This window comes from Lycorma delicatula, chromosome 11 (assembly GCF_047948215.1).
Source record: "Lycorma delicatula isolate Av1 chromosome 11, ASM4794821v1, whole genome shotgun sequence".
In the NCBI taxonomy this organism is placed as follows: Eukaryota; Metazoa; Arthropoda; class Insecta; order Hemiptera; family Fulgoridae; genus Lycorma; species Lycorma delicatula.
In genome coordinates, this window is record NC_134465.1 from 24817630 (window position 1) to 24845320 (window position 27691).

The 27691-nt window shown below is 31.1% G+C and overlaps 1 protein-coding gene across 2 annotated transcripts in view; it reads left to right on the forward strand.

Moving 5' to 3' along the window:
- LOC142332012 (nose resistant to fluoxetine protein 6-like) overlaps nucleotides 1-27691 on the forward strand; it is a 54334-nt gene that overhangs the window by 17278 nt on the left and 9365 nt on the right. For both annotated transcript variants that reach the window (XM_075378074.1, XM_075378075.1), the window contains exons 5-12: nucleotides 2288-2367; nucleotides 5815-6005; nucleotides 8422-8582; nucleotides 8725-8896; nucleotides 13834-14024; nucleotides 16199-16331; nucleotides 19170-19362; nucleotides 24595-24737. In XM_075378074.1, coding sequence (XP_075234189.1) covers nucleotides 2288-2367; nucleotides 5815-6005; nucleotides 8422-8582; nucleotides 8725-8896; nucleotides 13834-14024; nucleotides 16199-16331; nucleotides 19170-19362; nucleotides 24595-24737 — 1264 coding nt within the window. The remainder of the gene's footprint in view (nucleotides 1-2287; nucleotides 2368-5814; nucleotides 6006-8421; nucleotides 8583-8724; nucleotides 8897-13833; nucleotides 14025-16198; nucleotides 16332-19169; nucleotides 19363-24594; nucleotides 24738-27691) is intronic.

Genomic DNA, 27691 nt, shown 5'->3' on the forward strand with positions numbered 1-27691 from the left:
TGTTCATAGAATTTATGCTAAACTTAATAACACTATGAGAATGATTGCCGGGGCTATCATGTCTACTGCTGTGGAATGGCTCCCAGTTTGAGCCTCATCTACCCACAAACCAGCGCCGTATGAACGCTCTTATAAAAGAGTACAAGATGATTATGGACAATCGAAACCTACCGACACATGAGGACATTGAGGATTCCAATCATGGTCGCCTTCGATCTAGAAAGCCATCTATCAAATTAGAAATTGCTGCCACAGTGGAAGGATTCAACCCAACGGACGCCTTGCGTCAAGAATGGATCACAAAGCAGAATAGCCGAAAGCTGCCGGGTTTTGACTTCTCACGTAAGACATGGTCAACGCTAAATAGAATACGAACTCAGGATGTTAGGTGCGCCTATCTCCTGTATAAATGGGGTAAAACACTTACCCCTTTGCGAGTGTTGTGAAAATCAAACTGTTAAACACATCACAGAAGTTTTCCCTAGGACAGCTTATGAAGGGACTCCTGAAGATTTCCTGATGGCGACTCCAGAATCAATAGCTTGTATTAATTTGTTAGATGTCTGTTTGTAATTTTTGACTGTAATTGGTGTTGGGTCTTGGTGCCATAAGTTAAATAAATAACTGATATAATAGCTTAAAAGATTATAAATTAATAATTTCTTTTCTTAGTTATTTGACTGTTTTGTAGTAAACTCTAAGCCTTTGGGTTCTGTACTAATCTTTTCGATACAACATAATCACAAGTGCTAGGTTCTGGTTTAAAAATTCTCCTTTATAATTTATTACGCCTTACAAATCTCCATATGAAAAATTCTTAAATTTTTTTTTTTTTTTTTTTTGGCGGAAAACGCTTTCACGTTATTATCGTCTGGAGCAAACATACATTAACAAAAAAATAAAAAAAATAATAAAACTAGAGTTTAAAAATAAAAAAACCTAACTAGTATCACAGCACTCTAAAAACTTACTTGAGAACAATATCGCATTCGGTAAATAAATTATACTTTATTTAAAAAAAACTTTAACATAAAAAAATAAAATTTAAATAAACAGAAATAAAATTTAACGAAGTCCGAGAGAATGTAAACGAAAACAAAAAGATTAATGAACGAAGATTAAAATCATAAATATAATAAGATTAAAATTAAATTTATAAAAGTGGTTAGTAATAGAAATACACACATGTAACAAAACTTGAATAAAAATTTATTTTTGGTACGACATACTACTGTGTTAGCATGGTATCAGATTGTTTTAAAAATTCTAACGTCTAAATCCTAGTCTAATACGTTTTAGAAAATTCTAAAATCTTTTTATCGTTGCCTAGGTTACGGCGAATGTTTCTCGGGAATTGAAATTTACGAGCCAAGACTCCATAATATAATCAATCCGCAAGAATATGATCCACAATCAAGTACAGTCAAATCGTACACATAGAGGTGCGTTTTCTGATGACATCCGATATCTGTGTAGCTCGGCATGTTCTAACTGCAATTGGCAGAGGACCACTTCTTCTCGGCAAATTTTTCATCGTGAGGAATCTCATGGTAGCACAATATCCTTGATGTGAACTGTAGGGGTTCAGTCACCTTGCTACATTGTTCTAAGAGTGTGTTTTTCAGAATTAATAAAATCGGCAGAAGTAACACGCACGAGTGGTGAATGACCTATACATACGTCTTTAGCTCGGAATACAAATATTCTAAAGCTTCAAGTGTACTAGACGAGTCGTTAGAAATAAGGATGTGACGATATTTTGGATTCCAAGACTTATTCATGGCGTACAGTTTCTCCAGTGAAACCGCTTGTAATTCTAGGTAGATGGGACCTGTAGGGGATGTTATTTGCGACTAATGCGCATCCAACGGTTATAATTTTTCGACCAATCTATATACACTACTGAGTGTAGTGAAGGAGATGTCGCAGACGACAAATTGGAAGTCACAGAAAAATGGGAGGTTACAGACGGATAATAATGATAATAAAATATTTTTTTAGTCAAGTATAACAAGTACTGTCTTTTTATTTATATTGTTACTTTTAATTCACTGGTATCGACTGTTGATGGATTACTAACGCTTGATATATGCACGTAGTGATTATTTTTCATTTATTATTATTATTTGTAAACAATTGTTTTTTTTTTTAATTTTAAGAGTATTAAATTTACTGGTTTTATTCAAGGTTTTAACAATTATAAAGAACCAAACTATTCGTTAATTTAAAATAAATAATAAAATAGCATTACTCGAAAATTATTTTTTTGCATTTTTTCTTGTTACAGATTGTTGACAGTTTTGACATTATTTTTAATAGTATTTTCAACAGTTAATCATCAATATTTAACATCTCAAAAAGAGAAAGGTAGGTAATAATAATACAGACGAACCTTGCAAAGTATTGCATGAGTTTACCATCTATTAATAACAAAAAATAAAATAATTTCAACCAAAGCAAAAAAATATATGTTTTAGTGGTAAGAATAAATTTTCAGAATTTTTTTTCCTAGAGATACTCATATTTAGGATACGCTTAACAAAATGTTCTAAGTAAAGTTTTCTCTAATCTAACAACCCTTCCAATAAAGGATATACAATAAGAATTTAAAAATTAGAATAAGAAATCCTATGTTTAACGTCCGAGTTTTATAATTTTGGAAAATTGTGGATATATTGGATATATGACGTACAAACTTTCAAAAAAATTCAGAAAAATTTTTAAAATAAAGGAAGGTAGAGTAAAAAAACAGATAAGAGTAGCGCAAATAGGGGTACGGCGCCACGAACGATTACAATTGCAGGATTTTTGTAACGTGACGTCCTCCATTTTAGACGGGAAAATTTGAAAAATCAGCTGCCATTTGGAAGTTCCCATTTCTTTCAGGGTGCCCACCTTATTATATTTTTACACTTTAATATAATTATTTTTTTTATTTTTAGTTATTTTAATGTTTCAAAGGTTAGTACCACATCATCTGTTGTGATGACACAGGTGAGCAAGATAATTTAATAAATAATTTTATCTCTCTCACATTGTGTCTGTGTGTGTGTGTGTGTGTGTGTGTGTGTGTGTCACTGTGAGGCGATGCCAACGTTTAAAATGACCTCGTTGTGTCGTGCACCAGAAGGCGATTACTGCGTGCGTGTACGCGTTTGTGCGTCAGCGGAGCATCGAGAATATTGACGGTACGATTTTTGGCACGTGATTGAAGAACAGCTTAAGAATGTGGCTTAACCTTGCATCATTACCGCCAGTTTTACACGCGTAAGTGCTACAACGAATTTAATTAGGTAAATTATAGAAAGCCTAGAAACACCGAAGGTGTACAGTAGTTGTTTATCTTATGTGAGGGTGTAAATTTTAAAAACTATAGAAAGCCTGATGGTAGACAATGTCTATTTATAAAAACATAGAAAACCTGCAGTTACTGATGGCTACACATTAAACAATAGCTGTTTAATGTGTGAATAAAATATAGACGTACCTCTTGGACGTTTGAACGTAGGTTGCCCCTGTACGTGGGTGCGTACATTAGCCGAAGCGGCAGCAAAATTCACACCATTCCCTCAATGAAATCTGATGGTGGCCGTTGAAACTAACACGTGCGCACTAGTAGTAACATCTAACGCCAGGTGTTGGATCTAGCCTGACTGTTACGCGCTGCAAATGCCACAGCCAATAGGATTAAACCAAAAGTCTTCACACAGTTGCTTTCCGTTACATTATTCATATAACCGAAAGCATTCTGAGATATTAATTTTGCCTTTTATTTCCTAGTACGTTGTCAACTCCTTTCCGTATTATTCTTTAATCTTTATATAAAACTTTAAATTCTAAATTTTAGCAGACGAATCTTCATTTTTTTTTTTTTTTTTTGTCTTCAGTCATTTGACTGGTTTGATGCAGCTCTCCAAGATTCCCTATCTAGTGCTAGTCGTTTCATTTCAGTATACCCTCTACATCCTACATCCCCAACAATTTGTTTTACATACTCGAAACGTGGCCTGCCTACACAATTTTTCCCTTCTACCTGTCCTTCCAATATTAAAGCGACTATTCCAGGATGCCTTAGTATGTGGCCTATAAGTCTGTCTCTTCTTTTAACTATATTTTTCCAAATGCTTCTTTCTTCATCTATTTGCCGCAATACCTCTTCATTTGTCACTTTATCCACCCATCTGATTTTTAACATTCTCCTATAGCACCACATTTCAAAAGCTTCTAATCTTTTCTTCTCAGATACTCCGATTGTCCAAGCTTCACTTCCATATAAAGCGACACTCCAAACATACACTTTCAAAAATCTTTTCCTGAGATTTAAATTAATTTTTGATGTAAACAAATTATATTTCTTACTGAAGGCTCGTTTAGCTTGTGCTATTCGGCATTTTATATCGCTCCTGCTTCGTCCATCTTTAGTAATTTTACTTCCCAAATAACAAAATTCTTCTACCTCCATAATCTTTTCTCCTCCTATTTTCACATTGAGCGGTCCATCTTTGTTATTTCTACTACATTTCATTACTTTTGTTTTGTTTTTGTTTATTTTCATGCGATAGTTCTTGCGTAGGACTTCATCTATGCCGTTCATTGTTTCTTCTAAATCCTTTTTACTCTCGGCTTGAATTACTATATCATCAGCAAATCGTAGCATCTTTATCTTTTCACCTTGTACTGTTACTCCGAATTTAAATTGTTCTTTAACATCATTAACTGCTAGTTCCATGTAAAGATTAAAAAGTAACGGAGATAGGGAACATCCTTGTCGGACTCCCTTTCTTATTAGGGCTTCTTTCTTATGTTCTTCAATTGTTATTGTTGCTGTTTGGTTCCTGTACATGTTAGCAATTGTTCTTCTATCTCTGTATTTGAACCCTAATTTTTTTAAAATGCTGAACATTTTATTCCAGTCTACGTTATCGAAAGCCTTTTCTAGGTCTATAAACGCCAAGTATGTTGGTTTGTTTTTCTTTAATCTTCCTTCTACTATTAATCTGAGGCCTAAAATTGCTTCCCTTGTCCCTATAGTTTTCCTGAAACCAAATTGGTCTTCTCCTAACACTTCTTCCACTCTCCTCTCAATTCTTCTGTTAAATTTGAACCTTCATTGAATTTTGTTATTCTGTTAGTTTTAAACTCTGCAAATGGTTTGGTTGCTAGATATACAATTTCTAAGCCAGAAGCTGCAGTTACAATACAGCCATCCTGTTTAAGTAGATACTCCTGAGGATACCACTTTTGAGACATGTGGTTTATTAAAACCCAGCCACCAAAGAACACCGGAATCCACGTGGTATTCAAACAAAATACCGAATAAAAACAAACTACCTGTGTTAGGATTTAAACCAGAGAAATTTTGACTTCGAAATCAGCTACGTTTTTTTCTGTTTAGCCTCCGGTAATTTCCTTTTAGATACTATTTGAGAGGATGAATGAGGATGACATGTACGAGTGTATATGAAGTGTAGTCTTGTACCGTCTCAGTTCGACCATTCTTGAGATGTGTGGTTAGTTGAAACCCAACCACCAAAGAACACCGGTATATACGGTCTAGAATTCAAATCTGCGTAAAAATAACTGACTTTGCTAGGACTTGAACACTGGAACTAACGATTTCCAAATCAGCTGATTTGAAAAGACGTGTTTACCACTAGACCAACCCCGTGGTTTGACTTCGAAATCAGCTGATTAATGACAACCAGTTTACCACTAAACCAACCCACTAGGTTAATTTATTTTAATTTGTTAAAGAAATTCAGAATATTTTACTGTTAATGAAAATAGAAATAATAGCAAGAACATTTTTTCCAGGTTTTGCAATGGAATTAATAGAATGTTATTCTTTAAAAAGGAATTTAAAAGAATTTTTTACAATATCTGAATCAAATAATCTCTTGTGTTTGAACGGTTTAAAAGTAATTTCATCATTATATTTAATTTTTTTACATAATGCAGTTACTTATTTTAGTCTACCAACAATTAACTACAACAAATTAATGAAGGTATGTACCTATAATAAAATTATTGTAACCAAAATTAGATAAAACTAAGATAAATATAAATAAATAAATATTCATATTTTCTTCTTCTGTAAAAAAAAAAATATTTCTCTTGCATAGATGTTTATCAGACAAAATTACAATATTTTCATCCTCAATAATATATCATCTTGTTTTGTAAATCATTAGCACTTATTAACCTGACCATTAACTGAGTTTGATTATAATCATTCTGAGTTAGCCTATCAAGCTTACAATTTACTAAACTACTCGTAAAAATTCTACGTTGGAAAACAATTTTTATAATCTGTCCACGGGATCTTCATAAGTATTGCGCCCCACCACTGCCACATAACATAAGAGATTCTTATTTAATCAGCTGCTTAGATCTCTAGACCACTCTCGACCTAAGAAGGGAAATTGGCGTTGCCTATAGACTATTTGTCCTTACGCTCTTGTGGGCTGGTACTTCCCTTGTATCGTAACACTTTCTGCATCTCTTTTCCAGGAAACTTTTCACTTTTCAAGATCTCCTTATAAACTTATTCGACATTACATCCTCTATAATTAGCTGGTTGTTATGATTGGTAAAGTGCACGAACAGAAGGCGTATTTCGATCGTTTCTAGGATACTCCGCAGTCCTGTATCCCTCTGCACATTTCACAAACCGGAAGGTTCGTATGCAGCTATTGTTCGTATGTCCGTATTGTTAACATCTCATGCATTTGATAAAAACTGGGGCTCTTCTGGTTGTCACAAATGTGATACTACTGTCTTATTTCCCTCATTAGACTCAAGGTATATGAAGAATTATACATAATAGGTTTTCTGTTACACGACGACCGGCATTTATAATATTTCCTATTTTATGGCCTTGTTCTTTAATTTCACTCTTGATGATGTCAGTCGGAATTGAATAATGTAGGTTCTTCAGAACCACCGGAAATGTACGCTTGTCCTTTCTCGTGAATGTTTGTACTATTTAGCTTTTGTTCACTGATCAAATCTATTATCTTTTTGTAGATATTACGCTTTTCGACATTACATGTAATTGTCTATCGTTGACAATTTAAACATGGTAGTGGCTTTTGGACATGACCGAATCTATTATGTTTCCGCAAACACGAATTCGAGACTTTTATCTTCACAGAATCGTTAGATGTTACCCTCCTCTGTGAAATTCACTTAACTGATCGAAACTATCTTCATCTTAACGGTTGCTCAATATGCCCGACCAACCATCTTGACGGTAGGGGCGCATAGGGTCACTGCGCTGCTTATAAAGAATACGAAAAAACATCACCAATTACTGAATTTCAGCAATGATTACATCTGTGCGACCTAGATTGAAATTTTAAATTTAGATTTAAATTTTAGCTTGAGCTTCTCGTGCTATCACTAGTCTACTGTCCTGCTCAACATTTGATCTCGAGGAAATTAATCTTCGAGTATTTTGCAACAATGAGGCCGCGCTTCATCGCGAATAGAGACCGAAATGTAAGAGCTTACGATTAATAACAACTAGGAATCAAGCTTTAAAGGATTGCATCATTAACATGTATCTCGATGTGATCTTTGGATTACAGCAGATATATTGGTCGTCGGGTTTGAGAAGGTTCCGGACTTTTTATAACCTCTGTGTCCACCGATAGGCATTACTTCAGATGATGAGATGAATGATTTGTAGCGTGTGTGAAGTGAAAATTCTACCCCTGACCGGGATTCGAACCCGGGACCTCCATCTCGGCCTTTCATCCGGAGGTCCGGGGTTTGAATCCCGGTCAGGCATGGCATTTTCACTTCACACACGCTACAAATCGTTCATCTCATCCTCTGAAGCAATGCTAAATGCATAACGGCACACCCGGAGGTTAAAAAATAAATTAATTAATAAAATAAATTAAAAAAAAGGTTCAGAAGCTTAGTCAGACCCGACGACCAGTATGTCTTCTGTAATCAGAAGATCATATCGAGATACATGATACTGATGAAAGGTTCCGGACCTACGGGATTTTTATATAACATCGGGTATAGAGTCTGTGTACATTTCTATAAAAATTAGTTACGCTTCAACGTATGATCATTCGCCTGTCCTACTTACTATAAACACGTAGGTAATTAGAAAAACAAATTCCCTATCCTATACAGACAATGCCAGGAAAGTGTAACAACTTCGTTGTCAAATTTTTATCACACTATTTTCTCACAATCTACTTGTAATGATTCTTTAACAATAGAAATAAGTATCCAGTTTAGATTATCTATTTATTATTTATTTTTTTTAACGTTAATATAGAGTTTTGTTATTTTTCAAATCTTTTTCATTAACAATAATTATAATGGTTAATTTTTAGAATAGCCATTTAATGTGATTATTGTTTTTTATTTATTTTTTATTTATTTTTTTTTTTTTTTTAGTTACTGACGTCAGATATTTATATATTTGTGGTTAATTCGGTAATGGTGATCGATGTATTCTTCATTGTAGGTGGTTTACTAATATCAAATTCAGAGATTCGCAATTTAAAGTTAGGAAAAAAATTTGATATTTCAGCATATTATATACGTAGATTCTTTAGGTAAGTTAAAGTAATATTTAAATTAAAATACTATTTTTTTACAAAGAAAAAATTAAACACAAAATGAGTATGGATGCAAAAAATAAATATGTTTTTTAAAAATATATATATTTTAAATTAATGATTGATTAAAAATTTACAGGATATTTCCAACACTAGTACTTCAGATGCTTTTTTTTGTGACGTTATACTATCGATATTACGGTAATGGACCTTTATGGAAACATGATATCGGACCTATAAGAGATAACTGTATAAAGAATTGGTGGACAAATTTACTTTTCATAAACAACTACGTTCGTCAGGAAGATATTGTAAATATTGTATTTAGAAACACTTTATTTTTATTTCTAACATATTACTAACTGTTAATTATTAATTAATTTAAACTTCACTGAAGCGCTGCGCAGTTTATTTGTTTTATACATAAAAAAGTATAATTATATATTTTGTATAATTATATACTTCACAGAATAGAACTAATTACGTAACTTTCCTTGCTACGCCGGATTTTCTTTTAAGTTTTTTCAATTCAATTATTTTAAGTTATTAGGACCTAATGCATCAGGGACCATTTTAGTAATTAATATTGTCTCTAAAACTGATACAAAAAGATTACAATGAAATTATAAACCGTACGGTAATAGTCTTGCAGATACATATCACATTTACAGAAATAATACAGTTCTTATGATTATTCGATGTTTTATAAAAGAAATCGGGCCGGTAAGAGTTTTGTAACAAATTTTTCTATTTTTTGCTTATTATATGGAACGTTTAAACATTGTTTATTTTCTATTGTCTATTACATATATTTAACGTCTATTTTTTTTAAACAAAATTCTAAATTAATAACAGATTCCGATAATATAAATGTGTTGTCTTACCTTTTTTGATATCAGTACCGTTTTGTTAAAAACAGATTTATTTACATTACATTACATTTAGTTTTTTTGAGCGAAACAAATGATATGTACGAGACTCTTACCGTAGGTTTACAATTTAAAGCTAATATACTACATATTTAGATAACGTATTAAATTTAGATTTATATCATTATCACATTATTGCATTGTGATTGAAAAAAAAAAAAAAAAACATTTCTAGCTAAAATAATAAAAATCTTTTATTTTTTTCTGCAATGAACTTTTTAAACATTTTTGTTAAATATGCACTTTTTTTTCTTAGTTGGTCCGAATAGTCAGAACCGACATGAAAACACATCTAATATGTGAGCAATTGTAATGATCATATGGTACTGCTTTTATCATTCACTACGCGTAAAAGACAACATGCAACTTATGTAAAATAATTTTCACTCCGTATATCATGAAGTTGTGTATCCGAACGGATTAAGGCGACAGACAATCCCGTACTCAACCAGTTAGAAATTGTTTGTTTTTTTTTTTATTCTTTTATATATCCAAAATGTAGATTGAAATAAGAGGCTTTTTTTATAATAAAATTCAATTAATTATTTGTTACGTTACCTTGCATTAAAATGTTTTCCAACATTTTGGCATAATTTTCTACTTTAAAAAAAACCTTTAAAATTATCAATACAAAAAATTGGTATTGATAATTTACTGATAATCGGCAAAAATACCATATGAATAGTTATATTTTATTTCTTTGTAAAATACGTCAATTAATATTCTACTGCGTGTGCGGAGAAAAACTGCAATATATATTAAGTAGAGATCAAAGATCAATGCTATTTTAATAACTATCTAAACCAATATATATAAAAAACCAACTAATTATTATTTCATTTAATGAATGATTAACAGATAATTTTCAATGATATAAATGTATATATATATAGATGAGAGTATATTTCAGATTTGTGGGATTCCCCATGACGTTATCAGCAATATATTATATTTAATGTATACCCCAAAACATGTTTACATTCAAACGCAAAAATCATTGTTTGTTATTTAATGTACTTCAGCAGTGTTTTTCGCATTCACCTCAAACCCCCTTTTTATAATGTATTTTTCAATAAATATACTCCTTCACCTTGTAAATTTAACTGAAAATGCACCGTATTGCAGTGAACACATACGGGAGGTTCAGACATCATTTTGATTGTTTGTTATTTAATGTATTTTTTTTGGGAGGGGGCACCTCAAACGCATATTTTACTATGTATTTTTCAGTAAATCCAATTTTTTACCGTGGAAATTTAACTGAAAACCCACCCTATTCGAGTGAAAACATACCTCAGGTTCAACAGCGAAATGGAAATCATTACTTTCAGTCAAAATGGCTGTTGAACCTGAGGTTTACAAACCACTTTCGGTTTTTTAAATTTATTACAATTCTCTTTCCATTCCCGTACTACGCTTATATGTGTAAGATTTATCAGCTGAGTAACACGTTGTATTTTCTTTTCTGTATTGTGATTCAAATAAATACTTTTTAACAAAACCAAATGTTGCATCCTTTCGTGTCCCCCCCCCCCACAACCGAAAAAAGTTTTACCCATGTTTCTTGGCATAACTGAGAAAGCTTTTAGGCATATTTCATCTCGAAAAAACAATATTTATATTCGCTATTACAAGATAGCGGATACATATATAAAATAAGATATATATATATATATATATATATATATCCGCTCGTACATATATATATATGTAATAGCGGAGATTATACGATTGAAGTACAAACTTTAATGAATTGAACTAATGGATTAGGAACTGTGAGTCTCTATCACTGTGGAGCTGGGTATGTAATGAACGATTCGAATCAATCGAATGAATAATAATATTATCAAAATAATAAAATAAAATTCACGTGAAATAAAATAATATTAAATAGATTTAAAAAATCTCTTTTTAATAAAAACGGGCTTCCCGTGGAGACTGCCTTTGAGGCTAGTGATAAGATATACGAGCACCCAGTGGAAGGCTAGAACAATCATCACCATTAATCGGTAACAAATTGGGTGTTCCTGTGGCACTGTTTTGGGAGTTGGTGTTATAGTATCTCTGCAAATAATCGTCCGATTTTCAAAATTCAAATGTGGTATTTGTTAGTAGGTTGAAGACTAAATTTTGCATGCATTTAGTACACTCTCGATTTAACAGACGGTTATTCGGAAATGTTATTTAAAAATAAAATATTATTTATTAAATCATGTAAATAATAATAAAAAATTAATCGTTTAAAAAATATAAATACAGCCACACTTTTAAATAAAGAAAATTATAAATTCTATTTATAATTATAAATTATAAATCATAATTTTTTGCTTGTTTTTATTTCCTCCACTAAATATAATAAATATTATTAACAATAAATAATAATAATACTAAATTAATGAAAATTATTACCTTGCATTACGGTGCGCAAGCGTACTGCCTGGTTAATTGTATGCATTAACTCGATTATTGTTTCAACGGATTTTTACAAATGAAGTTTCACTTTTTTCATAATAAAATGCTTAACAGATTTTGTGAAAGCGAAAATTTTATCAAACAAATAATTACAAAGATATTGAAGATTAAAAAATTAAGATGGCTGCCATTTTGAAATTTTGAAGGTGAGGTTTTCAAAATTTTTTATTTTGTAAAACAAGATTAATCTTAGATTTGCCAGATTGAATTGAAATAGGTTCCCCGTTTCTCATAAATAACTTTTTCGTTGAAAATCACAATTCCAGAAGTTAAAGGAAAAGCAAAATCAGGCTTATGTCGATATGAACTTTTTTATCATTTTGGTGTTCAGTTCCTGAACTTCGGCTAGTTCGTCCCGGAACACTCTGTATACACATTTTTTTTTGGGGTGGCGAAGATTATTTTCTGAGTATGTAAATACATTTAACAATATATTTTCAAGTTTGAATTCCGATTACGCTTGGCGTCTTTTAACATTTTACAAAGTAAAATATTACTGTTTTACAGCAACAGTAATAATTGAAGGACATAACAAAGAAGCCGTAATAAGAAAGGGAGTCCGACAAGGATGTTCTCTATCTCCGTTACTTTTTAATCTTTACATGGATCTAGCAGTTAATGATGTTAAAGAACAATTTAGATTCGGAGTAACAGTACAAGGTGAAAAGATAAAGATGCTACGATTTGTTGATGATATAGTTATTCTAGCCGAGAGTAAAAAGGATTTAGAAGAAACAATGAACGGCACAGATGAAGTCCTACGCAAGAACTAACGCATGAAAATAAACAAGAACAAAACAAAAGTAATGAAATGTAGTAGAAAAAACAAAGATGGACTACTGAATGTGAAAATAGGAGGAGAAAAGATTATGGAGGTAGAAGAATTTTGTTATTTGGGAGGTAGAATTACTAAAGATGGACGAAGCAGGAGCGATATAAAATGTCGAATAGCACATGCGAAACGAGCCTTCAGTAAGAAATATAATTTGTTTACATCAAAAATTAATTTAAATGTCAGGAAAAGATTTTTGAAAGTGTATGTTTGGAGTGTCGCTTTATATGGAAGTGAAACTTGGACGATCGGAGTATCTGAGAAGAAAAGATTAGAAGCTTTTGAAATGCGGTGCTATAGGAGAATGTTAAAAATCAGATGGGTGGATAAAGTGACAAATGAAGAGGTATTGCGGCAAATAGATGAAGAAAGAAGCATTTGGAATAATATAGTTAAAAGAAGAGGCAGACTTATAGGCCACATACTAAGGCATCCTGGAACAGTCGCTTTAATATTTGAAAGACAGGTAGAAGGGAAAAATTGTGTAGGCAGGCCACGTTTGGAATATGTAAAACAAATTGTTAGGGATGTAGGATGTAGAGGGTATACTGAAGTGAAACGACTAGCACTAGATAGGGAATCTTGGAGAGCTGCATCGAACCAGTCAAATGACTGAAGACAAAACAAAAACAAAAAAAAAACAAAGTTCATTCGTCATTATGAAACAATCAATATTGGGCTGCACCCGAAAATTAGTTAAAAATTACATTACTTTTAGAAAAATTAAATAAATAAATTCGAGGTGGTTTTACGTTAAATTAATTCTATGAAGAAATTGCCATAAATTTATATTATATTATACAAAATAACGATAATTCTTAGTATTTCAAACAAAAGTGGAACAAACATTGAGAGAACACGTTCCATATGTTTTCTTTTTTTATAATAAGTAATATTCTTATTAAGATTAAGGTACAGAAAAAATTAGTCATATAAATTAAAATACAAAGTATTTATTTTTTAAATTAAAACATTTTCTTTGTAAACTGACAATTTTTATTGTTTTTTTTTTCAGTGTATCGGATCAAACTGGTATTTGGCAGTTGACACACAATTACATACAATCGCTCCAATAATTCTATTTTCAATAATAAAATGGAAATTTTTTCGTAAAATATGTTTACCATTAATATTATTTCTATCAGGAGTACTCACATCTTATTTATCTTATGTAAATAAATACAGAGCTGGAAATATCTTAGAACGGTTAGTATTGTTGATTTTTTTATGTTTTTTTTTTTTCGACTTACAATGTCAGTTCTTTTTTTTTTGTCTTCAGTCATTTGACTGGTTTGATGCAGCTCTCCAAGATTCCCTATCTAGTGCTAGTCGTTTCATTTCAGTATACCCTCTACATCCTACATCCCTAACAATTTGTTTTACATATTCCAAACGTGGTCTGCCTACACAATTTTTTCCTTCTACCTGTCCTTCCAATATTAAAGCGACTGTTCCAGGATGCCTTAGTATGTGGCCTATAAGTCTGCCTCTTCTTTTAACTATATTTTTCCAAATGCTTCTTTCTTCATCTATTTGTCGCAATACCTCTTCATTTGTCACTTTATCCAGCCATCTAATTTTTAACATTCTCCTATAGCACCGCATTTCAAAAGCTTCTGTTTTTTTCTTCTCAGATACTCCGATCGTCCAAGTTTCACTTCCATATAAAGCGACACTCCAAACATACACTTTCAAAAATCTTTTCCTGACATTTAAATTAATTTTTGATGTAAACAAATTATATTTCTTATTGAAGGCTCGTTTAGCTTGTGCTATTCGGCATTTTATATCGCTCCTGCTTCGTCCATCTTTAGTAATTCTACTTCCCAAATAACAAAATTCTTCTACCTCCATAATCTTTTCTCCTCCTATTTTCACATTCAGTGTCCATCTTTGTTATTTCTACTACATTTCATTACTTTTGTTTTGTTCTTGTTTATTTTCATGCGTTAGTTCTTGCGTAGGACTTCATCTATGCCGTTCATTGTTTCTTCTAAATCCTCTTTACTCTCGGCTAGAATTACTATATCATCGGCAAATCGTAGCATCTTCATCTTTTCACCTTGTACTGTTACTCCGAATCTAAATTGTTCTTTAACATCATTAACTGCTAGTTCCATATAAAGATTAAAAAGTAACGGAGATAGGGAACATCCTTGTCGGACTCCCTTTCTTATTACGGATTCTTTCTTATGTTCTTCAATTGTTACTGTTGCCGTTTGGTTCCTGTACATGTTAGCAATTGTGCTTCTATCTCTTATTTGAACCCTAATTTTTTTTTTAAATGCTGAACATTTTATTCCAGTCTACGTTATCAAATGCCTTTCTAGGTCTATAAACGCCAAGTATGTTGGTTTGTTTTTCTTTAATCTTCCTTCTACTATTAATCTGAGGCCTAAAATTGCTTCCCTTGTCCCTATACTTTTCCTGAAACCAAATTGGTCTTCTCCTAACATTTCTTCCACTCTCCTCTCAATTCTTCTGTATAGAATTCTAGTTAAGATTTTTGATGCATGACTAGTTAAACTAATTGTTCTGTATTCTTCACATTTATCTGCCCTCCTTTTTTTGGTATCATGACTATAACACTTTTTTTGAAGTCTGACGGAAATTCCCCTTTTTCATAAATATTACACACCAGTTTGTATAATCTATCAATCGCTTCCTCACCTCACTGCGCAGTAATTCTACAGGTATTCCATCTATTCCAGAAGCCTTTCTGCCATTTAAATCTTTTAATGCTCTCTTAAATTCAGATTTCAGTATTGTTTCTCCCATTTCATCCTCCTCAACTTCCTCTTTTTCCTCTATAACACCATTTTCTAATTCATTTCCTCCATATGACTCTTCAATATATTCCACCCATCTTTCGACTTTACCTTTCGTATTATATATTGGTGTACCATCTTTGTTTAACTCATTATTACATTTTAATTTATGTATCCTAAAATTTTCCTTAACTTTCCTGTATGCTCCGTCTATTTTACCAATCGTCATTTCTCTTTCCACTTCTGAACACTTTTCTTTAATCCACTCTTCTTTCGCCAGATTGCACTTCCTGTTTATAGCATTTCTAACAATTTGTTTAAAGTAAAATATTCTTGTGTTAATTTTTATTTGTAAACAATTATGAAACTATTAGAAAACACTGGATTTAAAAAAAAAATAGATTTTAAAGGAATTATAATGAAGAAACCAGTATTAGTTTTTATATTGAAAATTTTAAGAATTATTTCAAATTGCTAAATATGTATCATATGATTAAAATGTGAACAACTTTAGAGAATTCCAAGGAACTTCCTTTCTTTGCGCTAAAGAAGATCTAAGAAAATATATTGAAATTATGTTAATTTAAAAAATTTATATATTTCTTGTTTCAGTGACCTACGAACTAATGATTCACTTACTTTATATTTATCAACTGAAAGTAGAATTGGAGTCTGGCTAATGGGACTGTACTTAGGGTACATTTTAAACAAAATAAAAGAAAATAAATCCGTACACTTATCAAAGGTTTGTTGCATTTATTGATTTTTTTTTTAAAGTAAAGTTAGTTTTAAAAATTATGCTTCCTTCTTCTTTCAAGATATGAAGTTATTGATTCATTTTTTTTTTTTTTTTTTTAAGAAGTATTCATTTAATTAGTACATCTTTGATGTCTAATTTCGATTTTTTCTTTTTTCCCTTTTCTCTTCTGTAATATTCCACTTTAGATGATATTATCACGTGGTGTATTATTAATTAACAGTCACATTTTATACCATTTAAAATTTTATACATTTTTTATTTCGTAATTCTGTTTACTCTATCACCAATCTGATCTACAGTTAGATTTCAGGAGTTCTCAAATACATTTCATAAATTTACATTGCTTATTTGGATGTGTGTATGTATGTATATACCATTTAAAATTTAATACATTTTTTATTTCGTAATTCTGTTTACTCTATCACCAATCTGATCTACAGCTAGATTTCAGGAGTTCTCAAATACCTTTCATAAATTTACATTGCTTATTTGGATGTGTGTATGTATGTATATATATATATATATATATATATATATATATATGTGTGTGTGTGTGTGTGTGTGTTGACATGGAATAATGTTACTCTGCTTCCTACAACTTACGTAACAGTCAACCATAAAGATATCGCTATTTTCTTACTTTATTTATTACTACTGACGTGACCTTAGGACTGGGCTTGCTATAAATATTTAAATCAACAAAGAACTTATTTTATTGACCACTATAATGTCTTTCTCCGATTGAAGAAAAAAATACTGTCAATGAACTATCCGTTTAATTTATACCAATTTTATCCTCTTGGATTTATCTAATGGTAAACTACAGTCGCAAACTACCTGTTTAACAACTGATTTTCGAAGTCGAAGATTTTCATGTTTAAATCATAATAAAATTTGGTTTCTTTTAAAAGGATTTGAATACTAGACGGTGGATAACAGTGTACTTTGGTGGTTGATGTTTAATTAACCACACAGAATGATCGGCCTGAGTCTTTTACAATCTCAGGCCGAATATTTCCAAATCATATATATGATGTTGATCTCATTTTGCTTATTGTTCGCTTTCTTTCTTTCTTTTTCATGTTTAGCCTCCGGTAATTACCTTTCGGATAATACTTCAGAGGATGATATGTATGAGTGTAAATGAAATGCAGTCTTGTACAGTCTCAGTTCGACCATTCCCGAGATGTGTGGTTAATTGAACCCCAACCACCAAAGAACATCGGTATTCACGATCTAATATTCAAATCCGTGTAAAAATAATTGATTTTACTAAGGCTCGAACGCTGGAACTCTCGACTTCCAAATCAGCTGATTTGGGAAGACGCGTTCACCACTAGACCACGCCGGTGGGTCTGCTTATTGTTCATTAGCTGAACTGACTGCTCCATACGTTGATTAGGAAATAATAATTATACTGTAATATTTTTTACCCTTCTTATTATACTTTTGTTAAAAATCTATTAAAGTGATTATGAAATAAGTATGACACTAAATGTAATCAGGATTCTTTTAGTCTGTTTAATGTTTTTCGCTATTTTTCATTTTTAATAATTATTATGTACTTTTATTTTTATTTGTTTTATTTTGTCATACTTTCGTATAAAGATAAAAAAAGATCCTGATTACATACTAACCAATATATTTCCAAATCATTATTGTAGTAGTGAAAGTATTTAATGCTTAGTAAATAAAACTTTATTTTCTGGATTACTGATTGTTATCTTATGGATTTATTATTAAAATTTATTGCCTTCCTAGAACAAAAAAATATACATTTTTTGAAATTGCCAAATGTTTTTTGTTATATCATTCACTGAAACTAGTATGACGACCTTCATGAATCGAAGATCTGCGATCTAATATTGCACTTACTTTGTAAATATAACCCTCGATTTTTATCTTTAAATTCGGTTTTACCAATCGAATTTATTTCTGTTTTATTTATTCCTTTTTTAATAAAACCGACATAATCTCTTGAGAACTAATATTTTTTTTTTTTAAAGAAGTGATGGGAATTAAAAAAATTGTTTCATCTTCAATACTTTCATTTACACAAGGGCATTTACTATTAAAACAAGCTGTAGTACATTTTTCTTTTAAATTTTATTATTTCAAGTACATTATGAAGTTTTTTTACGCTACCTAGTTCTATCAAGTACTGCTATCTAGCGGTCCGTAAAGTCACATTAAAAAAAATGAATAAAATGACATATTCGAGTCCCGCGGTTCATCAAATGAAAAAAAGGCTTTCTAACAAAATTCGAGGTATTTTTTTAAAATTAATCTTTATTACAAATGTAATTGAATAGAAATACAATGTTTTCACGATTATTTTTTTCCCCATTTTCATTCCACTTTTAGATTAGGTCATCTTCATAACTGTAAACGTAGTTCGTTGACGTCGCCATCTGCAGACTCTTACCGACCAACCAACCGGGTTGGTGTAGTGGTGAACCCGTCTTCCCAAATCAGTTGATTTGGAAGTCGAGAGTTCAAGTCCTAGTAAAGTCAGTTATTTTTACACGGATTTGAATACTAGATCGTGGATACCGGTGTTCTTTGGTGATTGGGTTTCACTTAACCACACACCTCAGGAACGATCGAACTGAGACTCTATAAGACTACACTCATACATATCATCCACATTTACCCTCTGAACTATTATCTTAATGGTAATTACCGGAGGCTAAACATGAAAAAGAAAAAAGACTCTTACCGACGAAGTTCTAACGAACTACGTGATTATCAGTAGTTATGATTAAAAATTATTAAAAAATTAGATAAATTATAATGCTTCTTATATATATTCATTTTTTTTAGGTTACGCTGATCACTGGATGGAGTATAACTATTTTAGTACTGATATATAATTTTTTCTCTACGAGGTATTTTGTACTTCAGCCAGATGATGAATTTGTAAATTTAATACATTCATTACAAAATGGTTTTAATAGAATTATAACTTCATTTAGTATTTGTTGGATTATATTTGTTTGCGAACTCGGATATGGAGGTTTGTATCTATATAATATTACAATATGTACTTTTTTTACTCGTAACTTATAAAGTATGCGTTATTAACAAATTATAAATTAATATTTGATAAATTTTTAACAATAAATAAATAATAATAATAACAATAACATAAAACAATGAATAAAGAAATGAATGCGGCGAAGAAACTGCAATAGCTGTCTTGTCCCCATAGTAATTTCGAAACAAGAATTACACCGAATAGATTTACATCAAATCTTAACATCACATGTAGAAAATTAAACAAGACTTAATATTAAACTACTTATCTACATTCAGCTACAAATGTCCGTATCTTTTAATATCTTTTCTGCATTTTCCAAATCATTTATACTTTAATGGACAATAAAAAGGTAATTTTTATTTTCCTGGGGAATAGATCTAGAATATCTATCTTAAAGGATATAGAATAGTAATCATGTAAAAAAGGGGGTTTCGGACATCTTACAAATATTTATTTTTGGGGTTCAACTCTAAACAAAAAAAAAATTATATATAGGTACTGTATGTATGTGCGTACATATATCGTACTGCTTTTGGCTTTGTATCTAAGGACTGACCTAACCGATTTTTTTCTCATCTGGTTAAAACATTTCTATTTATGAGGAACTGATCTATTATTTTTTTCAAAATTTGTTAAACAGGATATCGTGGAAAAAAATAATTTCGATTTTCTTCAGAGGAAAATTTATTAAAGCAAATTTGTTACAATGCTTACATATGTAATTTAAACAAATAAAATAAAAAATATTTTCAAAAAATCAACCCCCACATCTTAAAATTGAAATTTATTTTTTTGCCCATTTGCTCTACCTCATTTCGGGTAAATATTTATTCAACATTTTGGAAACCTTAAATTTCACTAATACTCGTATTTTTTATTGGAGTGTTACAAAAAAAATCAAAAGAAAGATTTCACAAAAAATAATAATTTTTTTTAAGGCATACCTCCTTTTGTAGATGCCCACTCATCCCACAAAGAACAGAAAATGTTCCATGTGTCTGGATAAAGACATAACTAGCAATATAAGAACAGCCATGTTTTATTCTGCAGTCAAATTCAATAAAAAAAAATCGTAATTAAAAAGTCAAATAAAATTATTTTATTTAAATTTAAGGTTTAAATAAAACCAATGAAACCATCTGTATTTTCTGTTTGTAAATTAGCTGTTAATTATTCAATAAATAAACTCTACAGAAAAATTACATCTAGGCTCAGGAGCGCAAGCATTTATAAGATTACGTGTACACTTTTATAATAGGCAATACGATGTTCAGGTGTAATTAGACAAGAATCACAATGTTTGTGACAAGAAAACGGTTTCTCCGTTACAATTATTTTGGAAAAACTATGACTCGATATACGAGTATATTTTCCGTTTTGCCGAGTTTAACATTGTTAAATCACTTCACACAACCTCGTAAATTTTCTCTTTAAATTAATTTAATTTTTTTTATCTATAAGACAAAACGACGTTTCTACAGTTTCAATAATATTAGTAGTATATACTCACAGTTCCAGACTAATGAAACGTATTTAGAAGACTTCAAACAAATGTCACGTACAGATATCTACAATATCGATATTCCCTAAGTAACGATTGTTTTGTTAACAATAGTATAGACTTTCATATCATCTGCAAACAACTAGCAATCACAGGTATTCCATCTACTATAACTTATGTGCAATCGTTTCCAAAAAAATTTGGAAAAAGAAGAGACCATAGTTTTAAACCCTATGAAAATATCAGGACTTCGTGAAAATCCCTTAAAAACGGTAACAGAAAAATTAATTCTGTATTATATTTCCTGGAAGCAAAACTATATCCTACAACAATAAAAATGTTAAGTCGCCACTTACAACTTCGTGATCTATTTCATTACAATAGCCAATAAAAACAATGATGGTGGGGCACTGTATTGAAATCCTTCTGGAAATCTAATTAAATCACATTGATCTGACCTTACCTTCTCATCAGCAGGATCAGTAAATGAAAGAAAACGTATGGAAGTGGAATTAGTATAACGGCTTATCATAAAGCCATGGAAGTCGAAACAAATTTGAAACAGTTTTCTTGAAAAAATCTTGATATTGTATCAAGTACAGATAAAGGTCAAACATTAAAATTTCTGTTACTATTGTAACATTCCTTGTTCGGAATAGAAGTAATAACTTTTTTTTTCCAGGCTACAGGAAAAAAGACAAACAGTAATTTCAAATAAAAATATAGTAGTAATACAGTACAGCTCCGCTATAACGCGGCTCGATTAACAGCGGATACGGATATAACCTTTCTCCCAAAAAGTATTTAAAAAATAATTTATATTCAAAGAAAAAATATCGATTCTTCCGTACTTAAATTATTTCTATGTAAGAACAATTAATTGCTAACATGTACAGGAACCAAACAGCAACAGTAATAATTGAAGAACATAAGAAAGAAGCCGTAATAAGAAAGGGAGTCCGACAAGGATGTTCCCTATTTCCGTTACTTTTTAATCTTTACGTGGATATAGCAGTTAATGATTTAAAGAACAATTTAGATTCGGAGTAACAGTACAAGGTGAAAAGATAAAGATGCTACGATTTGCTGATGATATAGTAATTCTAGCCGAGAATAAAAAGGATTTAGAAGAAACAATGAACGGCATAGATGAAGTCCTACGCAAGAACTAACGCATGAAAATAAACAAGAACAAAACAAAAGTAATGAAATGTAGTAGAAATAACAAAGATGGACCACTGAATGTGAAAATAGGAGGAAAAAAGATAATGGAGGTAGAAGAATTTTGTTATTTGGGAAGTAGAATTACTAAAGATGGACGAAGCAGGAGCGATATAAAATGCCGAATAGCACAAGCGAAATGAGCCTTTAGTAAGAAATATAATTTGTTTACATCAAAAATTAATTTAAATGTCAGGAAAAGATTTTTGAAAGTGTATGTTTGGAGTGTCGCTTTATATGGAAGTGAAGCTTGGACGATCGGAGTATCTGAGAAGAAAAGATTAGAAGCTTTTGAAATGTGGTGCTATAGGAGAATGTTAAAAATCAGATGGGTGGATAAAGTGACAAATGAAGAGGTATTGCAGCAAATAGATGAAGAAAGAAGCATTTGGAAAAATATAGTTAAAAGAAGAGGCAGACTTATAGGCCACATACTAAGGCATCCTGGAATAGTCGCTTTAATATTGGAAGGACAGGTAGAAGGAAAAAATTGTGTAGGCAGACCACGTTTGGAATATGTAAAACAAATTGTTAGGGATGTAGGATGTAGAGGGTATACTGAAATGAAACGACTAGCACTAGATAGGGAATCTTGGAGAGCTGCATCAAACCAGTCAAATGACTGAAGACAAAAAGAAAAAAAAATGTAAGAACACAACATAATGTGATGGCTTGTTCTATTAATTGATTGATTGATTTTTTGCCTATTTTTTTTAATTGATCCTCTTTGTGATTTAAAATTACTTCTCGAAATAACGCGGGTGTCACGTAAGTCTCCCGATAATCACGTTATAGCGGGTTTAAACTGTATTAATTACATAGCGTTTTCCGACGACCTAGCTATTTTAAATGAATCGAAAGAAGAAACTGTAGCTCAAATAGAAAATTGTACGTAAATATCCCAAAAAACAGGCCTACAAATATCTGTTACTACGAAATAAATCATCGCAAACACTAGTCATTCAAATTAAAGACAATACGGAAAAACAGATGTCACCAATCACTTTAAGTAGCTAAAATAGATTATACGTAGAATAGGAATACGTAACATGTCAGTTGAAAATAAAATATTAAAACTGGAAGATCTTAGACTTATCACTAGATATCTACAATAAGAAGAATTTTTCCAAAATTCTGAAATTAAGACAGTAAGACCAGGAATCTTATATGGTACGTTACAACAACCAATTTCAAAAAATTGCTGTAAAATGAAAGAAGCTTACTAAAGAAAATCCATGGTCCAAAAGTAACAAAAAGAAAACAAATAAATACAGATTGAAATCTAACAAAGGAGATCTACGAAAATCAAGAAGACTTAGAAACAGGGACAACGAAAAGAATTAAAAATTTCTTGGAGTATATGATCGGGATGGACACGAACAAATTAATATCTTTGACAAGCTGTGAAACGTGAAAAGCAGAACTAAATCACGTGAAACTGATGGAAGAGAATGTCCAATTTATAGGCTTGAAAGAAGAGGACTATAGCAACAGAGATAATTTCTGAAGAATAATTTACAATATAAATGTTCTTACACCAGTAAAAAGGGCAAGAGAAAATAGACAGATGAGCGAACATAAAGCCATTCGCCATTCAAAATGAGAAAGGCAGGACAAAAGAGAAAGTAAGCTAGAGGAAACGTTAGTTATGTGTATTAAGTTGACTTTTCCGCATAAATAAAGATGAAATATCTATCTGAAGAAAGCACTTAGAAAATGAATCTGTGATAAATTAAACTTAAATTAAGTATAAAATTAAGCGGTTAAAAGTAATTTAATATATTTTAAAATAAATAACTCGTACTAAGTTGGATTATCTAATAAAAGAGAATAATTGAAATGTTGTTAACGAATATCCAATTTGAGCTTGTCTTAGCCGTAATGTTAGAGTAAATTAATCTTGCAAATTTTTATCATTAAAGTTTTATTTTAAATTGACGGTCCCAAGACAACGGGAAGATAGAAGACTGGGCACATTATTTTGTTAGTATGTATTCATAATAAAATGTAGAAGTTTTTCAAAAATTTTCCCAATATAAAATTAGATTAAATATATATATATATATATATATATATATATATATAGATAGTTTGTGTGAGTGTATGTGCGTGTGCGCGCGCGTGTGTGTGTTAAGTTCTGTAAGTAAATTTAATGGTAACTAATGAAATGATTGGTTATTTACGCTACCAACTAAAATAATAATAATAGTACTAAAAATAAAAGTATAATGAGATCCAATAAGCGGAAACAACAATGGCTATTATTAAAACGTTCATTATGCCTACTTCATAGAACGTTCAGAAATAAGATCGTTTAAGTCAAATAAGTACGTGTAAGACAGAATTTACGAAAGTTTATTAATTATAATATACGAGTAAATGACAATTTTTCAATTAAAATTTAAGATAGTAATAAATTATTTTTTGTGTTAGATAATGTAATAAGGAATTCAATTTTAAAATTCAAACAAATAATTTATTTACAGGTTTTATAAATAAAATTTTGTCATGGAATCGGTTTCAAACATTTGGAAAATTAGTTTTTATGACGTACATTACCAACTTTCTACTTATGTACGGATTTCAAAGTTCAATTATAACTTCTACAGAATTTACCATCAGAAAGTCGGTAAGTAAATTCATTTAAGTAAATCATTTATTTATAAATCAAGCAGATTAAGAATTATAAGACTCCAACATGTACTTAATACATACTATACGCAATCTTTATTGCAAATTTAACAATTTAGACGCAATTTAAGCAATAACAATATTTTTATTTATTTATTTTTTTTTTTTTTTATGAAATCCGATGAAGTAAATATGGAAAACACTAAAACTTCTTCCTTAACGAAAATTACAGTGTCAGAAAAAAATTTTATAAATTACAACACACATACAAAATTCATTTACACTGTAAAAAAAATTAAAAACCACAAAAAGAATGAATTGTAAATACAGTGAAAGGAAGAAATGTATGTACACTGGCTCGTTAACGTTAAATTATTTAATAAAACTAATATCTTCCGCGCTCAAAAGTGTAACGTATTTAATATGTTACATCAATTTATTTATATCTCATCTATTAACAAAAATGTCTCTGCTTGTTTTTTTTCGAACGTAATTTTATATTGTTTGTTTTTTAATAATTTATTTTTATCTAAGCAGGATATATTTTTCGAATATTGCTTGTGTTACAGGTTTCTTATTTTAATATTTAACTTAAAATTATCTTCGTTTACGTCACATTTCATTAACTTGTTTTTTATTTCTAACTTAATTATTTTTGAATTGAAATTATCCTTCGGCAATGAATTCATATCACGAAATTCCGTATTTTCTCTTTACGTAGTTTTATTCGTTTAAATACTAAATACATGTGTTTTCTTTGCGAATGGGACAACTGAGCTAGGGATAAACATTACGTTACCAAAGAGTGGAAGAAACGAGGCAACTTAACTTCAAATTGGAAAAATATTGCTCATGAGCCTTTAGCTGACGCCAAAAACATATTTCTACCTCTCTTCATATCAAGCTAGGATTAATGAAAAATTTTGTAAAACCAATGAAGAAGGATAGTCCTGGATTTTTGTATATCAGGTAGAAATTTCCGAATGTAAATGAAGGAAAAATTAAAGAAGTAATATTTTTCTTTCTCAAAGAAGAGAGTTGGCCAAAGATGATGTATTTAAATCGAAGTTAAATAATGCAGAAAGTGCAACTTGGACTTCATATAAAGGAGTTTACAAACATTTTCTCGGCAAACAAAAATCCGACAATTACCACGATATTGTAAATCATCGTCTTACTTCATACAGAGATATGGGATGTAATATGTCTTTGAAAATGCATTTCCTCCACTCACATCTGCATTTTTTCCGGGAAAACTCGGAGACGTAAGTGACAAAGACGATGAACGTTTCCACCAAGATATTTCAGTGATGGAAAACCGCTGTAAAGGGAAATGGAATACTAAAAGGATAGCCGATTACTGTTGGATACTAATTTGGTATGTACCTGAGGCTATTTATAAAAGAAAAGCATCAGCGAAATAATTCTAACACAGGTATGTCCGTGGAAAATTATAAATTTACACATTTTAATTATATTTTTCCTTCACCTTTTTGAAGCTTAATTTATGTAAAAAGTAAGGGTGATAAAAAATTTGTATTTACATATCTGCAATGTTCGCAAAAAAGCAGTTCAAGAAGTAGTATCATACTTAGAGAAACATTAAAAAAATATGTTGTCTATCAGTGTTAAACATTAATTGTTTTGTTCGTTACTGTCTATTTTCATGCTATATATTAGGACTTCTCCCTTTAGATAAAATAATTCACTTAAGAAATGTGATTATTAATTTTAATATATTCACGGCACGAATTCCTAATATTTTACAGGCAATTAATACACACTTTCACACACTCACACACACACTCACACACACACACACACACACACACACACACACACACACACACACACACACACACACACACACACACACACACACACACACACACACACACACACACACACACAAGCACACACACACATAAGCACACACACACAAACACACACACACACACACACACACACACACAAGCACACACACACACACACATAAGCACACACACACAAACACACACACACACACACACACAGAGAGAGTAAGAGAGAAAGACACTGAAAGAGTGAGATAAAGTGAGTGGGAGGGATAGAGAATAACACTTAAGGTTTAGATAACTTATCTTTGAAACAACTACGTAAAATTTGCCAAATAAAATATTCAGTTTTTGAGGGAATATTATGAGTAATATAAGTAATAAAAAAACTGTATTTTGCTCTCAGAATAGTGAAAAATATTATACACCATACAATTGCGCATGAACTCTTCTATTTCGTTGTTATTTCGGAATCGATGTCCTCTCAGTGCCTCTTTCAATAACCCGTACAAACAGTAATCTCAGGAGGATCTGCATCGTACGGGCGATACTTTAAGTTTCCTCAGTAAATTTTATCCAGCTTATCCCGATTGTTAACGGTTATATGAAGCCTGGCGTTTTCGTGAAGAAGAATCACGTCCCTGATCTATCGGCTGACGGTGTCTTTTGTTTCTGTAGGTGGCTTACAATTTGTCCGAGTGTACACTTTGCCGGAACTACCTTTTGTAGTGCAACGGTTTTGGAAAAAACGACGTACAATAGGCCTTTGTGGTCCAAAAAGACGATAATGAGGAATGTAAGTTAACGAACGCGTGTTCGCCTTTACGATGCAAGGCTCTCCATTCCTATGAAACTATACGAGCTGATTTCGACTCGGGAGTGTAATAAAGGATCCAGTTCTCACCATTTCAAATCTTCAAACGTATCTCTCACAGACTTTGTGGAACTCTAGGTGTTTTGTGAACGGGTACTTTAATTTCCTAAGTAACTTCATCAATCATAGAATTCCGATCATCTTCAGCAAGGTCACAGTCGGATCGATAATGTCATCTATCACACTTGACCTTGAACGCCTATTACGACTCATTTTCTAGAGCTTCTTGCCCTTCTTTAAATCAGTTGTAGAATTGGGTATATG